Below are 6160 nucleotides of genomic sequence, written 5' to 3' on the forward strand. Positions count from 1 at the left end.
GCGGTCTTTCGGCACTGTTTTACATTGGACTTGTTTTTTTTTTTAGGGGATGAAGACTTTACCAAAGAGATAACAGAGCTGTTTTCCCAGCTGCATGTCTCCTCCAAGCCAGAGAAACTTGCCAGAGTAAGTCATTACTTCTTGATGATTTCCAGTTTTTTGCTTGTACAGATTTAGTGGGTAAAGAAGGTAAGATGACAGTGATGTCAGCAAAATTGAGGGTATGTTCTGAGTTCCACACCTTCTGCCTGCCTGCTGCCCTCACAGGTAAACATGCCGAACTCACACCTGCACCCCTCACCCTTCCCCTGGAGCACACACATCTGCCACCCTCACCTGTTTTCATTTGGAATGCTTTGTTTGTCTGGAAGCTTACATTAGGCTACAGAGTTGGACAACTAAAGTTGGAAGTGCTCACCAGCCTTCACGATACCAATGGGCTGGCCTCTATTGAGGTCTTACAGTTCTCAGGGCTCGAGATAATGGGATGCAGGCCCTGCCCTTAGGAAGCTGGAGGTTACCATTTCCTAGAGCTCAGTGGTTCAGATAATGACCATGTACCCTGTAGAAATGAGAGTCCCATGGCCTAGGTCGTGGTCTTAGGTGGTGATGCCTGAGCTGCCTTTTTACATCTGGAACATGGAGGGACTTTAGTCAAAGCTCAGAGTGGGTAGGGAGGGCCTGTTCCCAGAGCAGTACCACATAGCATATATGCCAGTGCCAGCTCAGGGGACACTCACTAGTCACTGTGTCTTGGGCTGCTTGCTGCCTCTTCACCCTCCTCTCCCAATCTCGAGAAACATTTCAGAACCAGTCAGCAGACTCGCATTGCTTCCTGGCCAGGGAGAGTCATCAGAGTCATCACCTTCGCTTCCATACCCCAGGGTAAGGAATAGGATGCTTGAGTGATGTTATCCTATTCTCCCATGCCCAGTGAAAATGCTGCATTCTCCAAGGAAACTTTTCAGACCACCTCCCTGCAGTTCATCGCCCTCATCTCAGCTGTAGTAGCACTTTACTACAGCACTTTCAGCTTGTATCACAATATTTTTTGTTGTGGAAATAATATCTAACTTAGAGAAAAGTAGCAAGAATAGTACAAACAATATTCATATACCTTTATGCAAATGTACCTATTGTTAATACTTTATTTCATTTGCTTAATCATTCATGCTTGCCCATGTATTCCTATCCCTTCTTCCTCACTTTTCTACTACACACACACACACACACACACACACAATTATGATTATTATTATTACTATTACTGGGACTATTTTTGAGAGTAAATTATAAACATTATTTCCCTTTGCACCTAAATATTTTAACATGTATCTCCTAAGACTATGGATATTCCCTTACATAGTCACAGTAGTTAACCAACTGCAGTAACTTGAACATTGAGACTAGACTTTGTTTAATGTGTTGTCCACATCCCAGTTTTGTCAGCTGACCCAACAATGTCCTTTATATCAATTTTTTCCCTCTAACGTTAGAACTAGTACATGATCATGGATTGTATTTAGTTGTCGTATACTTTTAGTCTCTTTTAATCTGGTGTTAATAGTTCCTCTGCCTTCCTTTGTCTTTTATGATATTCCATTTTTGAGAAATACAAGTTTCTTCCTTCTTTTATAGAAACAGTGTTTCTTATTTTGACGTTTGTCTGATGTTTACTCGTGATTAAAGTCAAGTTATACATTCTCAGCCCAAGGACCTCATAAGTGATGTCTCCTGCCTAGAGTATCACATCTAGAGGCACACGATACCCATCTGCCCCTTGTTGTGATGCTGTCTGACTTCTCACCGTATAGTTATGACTTTGTCGTGTGCTACTAATAGGCTTTCTGTGGGGAGATATCTTAAGACCATAGAAATACCCTGCTCCTCATTATAATTTCCCTCCTAGATTTAGCATCTATTTCGTGATCCTTGCTGCAGCAGTCTTTGTTGTGATGGTTGCAGAATGATTTGCTTTAACCCCCACACATGCTCCACATTTACCAGTTGGTTGTCCACATTCTACTTTAGTTAAGAAAAGCTCTCCCTTCTCCCCTATTCTTTTATTTATTATCTATTTGTTATTAGTATGATTTCATGGATTTCTATTTTCCCCCCATTGATTTATAATTCATTACTGTCCTCAATAATTTTTGTGTTCAAATTATTTCAAGCTGACTGCTATGTGACATGCCCCCATCATTTTTTGAATATTTCCTTATTTTCTGTCATAACAAGATATTCTAGACTCACCTTGTACCTCCCATATTCTAGCCCTGGAATCAGCCATTTCTTTTAGGAACCATGGTTTCTTTTTGATGGTGTAGCCCAAAACTTGGACGTTAGATGTGCTTATTGCTTCTGTGGTACCTTTGCTTCTAGGCCCTGTTGGCAGAGCCAGGAGATACATTCAGGAACACATGCATACACCTATATGTGTATACATGTAAATGTGTATTATGTAGTATGTATATATGTATGTGCACATGTATACATATTCATATTTAGAGATCCTGGGTTCACACTGATAACTCCAATTTCAGTTCATCTCTACAGGGTTCTTCCTTGCCTTTCCCCATTACATGTTTGCATCTCTGTTCTTCATAGTAAGAACCATCTCCAACATTAGAACATTTCCTTATGTTGTCAGTCCTGTAATGCATCTGAAATGGTTTCATTGCTTTGCCCATAGTACTATAAAACCAGCCTACAAAAAGAATTTGTGATTTCGTGTTTCCTTATGTATGTTAATTTTTGAATATATAGAATAGTAACAAGTTTCCAAAAATAAAAACTACAAAAAATATACTCAGAGAATGGTCACTCACTCCCAAGTCCCATTTACTCCATTCTCCCTTCTCCTTTTAAGTATTAAACTTTCTTATTTTCTTGCATATCCTTCCTGTGTTTCCTTTTTAGATAGGTAGATATGTTTTAAAGATAGGCAGATATAGCAATATTTTCCTATCTCCTTCTTATACGAATGTTAACATACCCATTTCTTGTGTTGTACCCTGAAGATTGTGCATTTTACTGTATGTAAGTTACATCTCAGTTTAAAGAAAGCCAAAGGGTTAGAGCATTCAAGAAGGAATGAGTGGGCAACAGTGTTAAGTGTTGTAGAGAAATCTAGTAAGTTAAGTGCTGAAACACTAGATACTATGTTTGGATGTGAACAGAAGCACCAACTTCCGTGATGCTAACATGTTCCTGGTAGATGCAGAGTGACCTTGGTGAGCTGAATTGAATTTTCGATGGACAATAATATTTTTCGTATTTAGGCAAGAAATACAGCCTATGAATGGATCAGAACGTCTCTGGCCAAGCCATTAGAAGAGAAGGAAGAAGGAGAAAACCAGTTGGAAGGAGAAAAAACTGAGCAAATCAATAAAAATTCAATAGAGGTAACCAAAGCAAATAATGCTTTTTTTTTTCTTTTTCTTTTTTTTTGTTCAAATCAGGGACCCTAAGTGCCTTAAAGTTTGTTTCACTGCCATCCATAATTTCTACCTTATCTTCCAAGATTGTAAGTGGCATCTTAGTTTCTGACTATAGGATGAAAGGAGTGAAGAAAAAGGACAGAGGGTACATGTGTGATGTCATGCCACAAGGCACTTTAAATCTTTTGGCTAAAACTTAGTTACATGGTCACACCTGCCTTCAGGGCAGCCTCTGTTTTTGTAGCTATGAGTCTAGCTGTGAAGTTATATTACTACTATGGAAGAAGAGGCTTACCAAAGGGCAGCTATTAGTCTCTGTTGCTTTCAAGATATTGAATCCTTCAGTGTGAGAGAAGCAAGGTGGAGTCATTTCCTCTGAGATACAAAAAAAAAAAAAGCCAGTGCTTTGTTTTGTTTTTCCATCCAGGATATCCATGCATTTGCAATCCGGAGCCTAGCGGAACTGACTGCCTGCTCAATTGAACTGTTTCACAAAACAGCGGCTCTGGTTCTGCATGGCCAGAAGCAGGAAGTGACAGCCATAGAGCGGAGCAGAACCCTTTCCCAGTAAGTGCAATGAGTATCCCTCTAAGTGATGCAAATTGCTGAAAGGGTTTTCTTGGCTTATTTCCAAAGTTTTAGAAACTTTCCTGTCAACAAGATGCTATTCATACTGCACCATTCACATATTAGAGGCTTTTTTATTTGGGGTTTTTAGTTAATAAATCGCCAAGAGTGGTATTTCTTATCATTGAGCCATAAGTCTATATTATAAGTCTGCCCTTTTTTATTAACCACTTCATCATACTCTGAAAACTAGTTCTTCTTAGATTATTGGTCTTAACAGGAATAGAATTTTGCATAAGTAAAAACAGAAAGTAGTACTAGGAACCTCAGTTGTTAATAATATTTATATGCCAGGCATGGTAAGGGATGTACATGAATCATTTCTAATTTTCACAACAGCCCTAAAGGTAAATGATTAGTACAGCTTTAAAAATGAGGGGACACAGACTCAAGAGAATTTAAGTAATTTTCCCAGGTTGTACAGACAGGGATTTAAACCCAAGTCTGGCTGAGAACCAAAATCCCTTTTTTTCACAGTATTGCTGATTTTGAACAGAAGTTTAAAAAATAATAGAATGTAGGTAGACACAGGAGAACAAAAAGACCTACTACTTTCTAAATCCCTTAATTAAATAACGAGAATTTTCCTTGGAAAACATGTATGTGAGAGCGTCCAGTGTGTTAGGATTGGGAGGGGCCTTGGATGTTCTCTAGACCTCTTCACCTACAGTTTCGCTGCCCCTTTGTAACATCCCACAAGGGAGGTTTGGTTTTGTCTTGAACATCCTTAGGATGAAGGACTCAGAACCCCAAAGCAGCCCATTCTGTGGGGAAGCAGCTATTTCTGCTGCTCGGAATGCTCTTCCAGTTAGGCCCACTCCCTCACCGAATTCAGATTTCCATTCAGATGCTGCCTTCTCTCACTGCCCAACCTAAAATGGCATCTTCTACTAGCTCCTAATCCTTTACTTGCTTTATTTTCTTAGCTCATATCACCACCTAGTGTACACGTATGGATATGGACATGTGTGTGTGTGTATGTATATCTGTGTATGTAAATATACATATACACCTACATGTACAGTATATGTGTGTGTGTATGTAAACACACACACACACATACACCCATCTATGTATACATATATAGCGTCTCCCTTAAGTGGCAAGTAAGTTAGATAGATTCCATGAAAACTGGGACTTGGCGTGTTTACTGATTTCCCCAATGCTTAGAACCTGGTGCAAAGGAGACTTTGAGAAAATATTTAATGAATGAATGAATGCATATTTATTTTAACTATTTCTAAATGGAATGTAGTATCTTTTAAGTGCTTTCTTGCCTCCTTAAAATATATTTTAGTTATTTCCTTTAACTTGAAAGTATGTTACTTTCTAGAGGATTTTGTAGAGTAATGTTTTTCCAAGGAGTGAACCTCCTTTTCCTGTAGCATGAATGCCTACTCAGGTGGGTCCCCAAATACATGAAGTAGCTGACATAGGCATATTGATTCCCTTTAAAAGCTTTCTTTCACATTTAGTATGCAGAGTGATTTGTTTTCCTCTGACAGTTGTTAAATATAGCTTATTAAAAAAAGAGAAAGAGGAAGAAAAACAAGCAAAGAACCCTCCTGACTTTTCTCCCTTCTTTTCTAGGATGACACTTGTATTGTGTAAAGAGTTGTCCTGTCTGTCTAAAGAGTTCACCACCTACCTAACAACTGCTGGGGTAAGAATTCACTAATGTCTGTTTTGTTTTGTTTTTAAAAACAGCTTTATTAAGATATAGTTTATATACCATTACATTTGCCCTTTGAAGTGTACAATTCAATGGTTTTTTAGTATATTTACAGAGCTGTGCAACCATCACCATAATCCAATTTTAGGCCATTTTCATCATTCTCCAGAAAACCTCATACCATTTGCAGTCACTCACCATTCTTTTCACCTTCACACCCTACTTTCTGTCTAACGATTTGCTTATTCTGGATATTTAATATAAGTGGGATCGTACAATAATATGTAATATTTTGTTTGATTTCTTTCCCTTAACATAATGTTTTTGAGATTCATCCACATCGTATCAGCACTTCCTTTTTATTACCAACTAATACTCTCTTTTATTAATATATATCATATTGTATTTATCTGTTCATCAG

General features: G+C 38.3%; 1 protein-coding gene across 1 annotated transcript in view; it reads left to right on the plus strand.

Moving 5' to 3' along the window:
- FAM114A2 (family with sequence similarity 114 member A2) overlaps positions 1-6160 on the plus strand; it is a 29340-nt gene that overhangs the window by 18160 nt on the left and 5020 nt on the right. Inside the window, exons 9-12 of the mRNA XM_019657721.1 lie at positions 47-126; positions 3282-3404; positions 3868-4007; positions 5658-5730. Coding sequence (XP_019513266.1) covers positions 47-126; positions 3282-3404; positions 3868-4007; positions 5658-5730 — 416 coding nt within the window. The remainder of the gene's footprint in view (positions 1-46; positions 127-3281; positions 3405-3867; positions 4008-5657; positions 5731-6160) is intronic.

Source organism: Hipposideros armiger, unplaced genomic scaffold (assembly GCF_001890085.2).
Source record: "Hipposideros armiger isolate ML-2016 unplaced genomic scaffold, ASM189008v1 scaffold_279, whole genome shotgun sequence".
NCBI classification, from domain to species: Eukaryota; Metazoa; Chordata; class Mammalia; order Chiroptera; family Hipposideridae; genus Hipposideros; species Hipposideros armiger.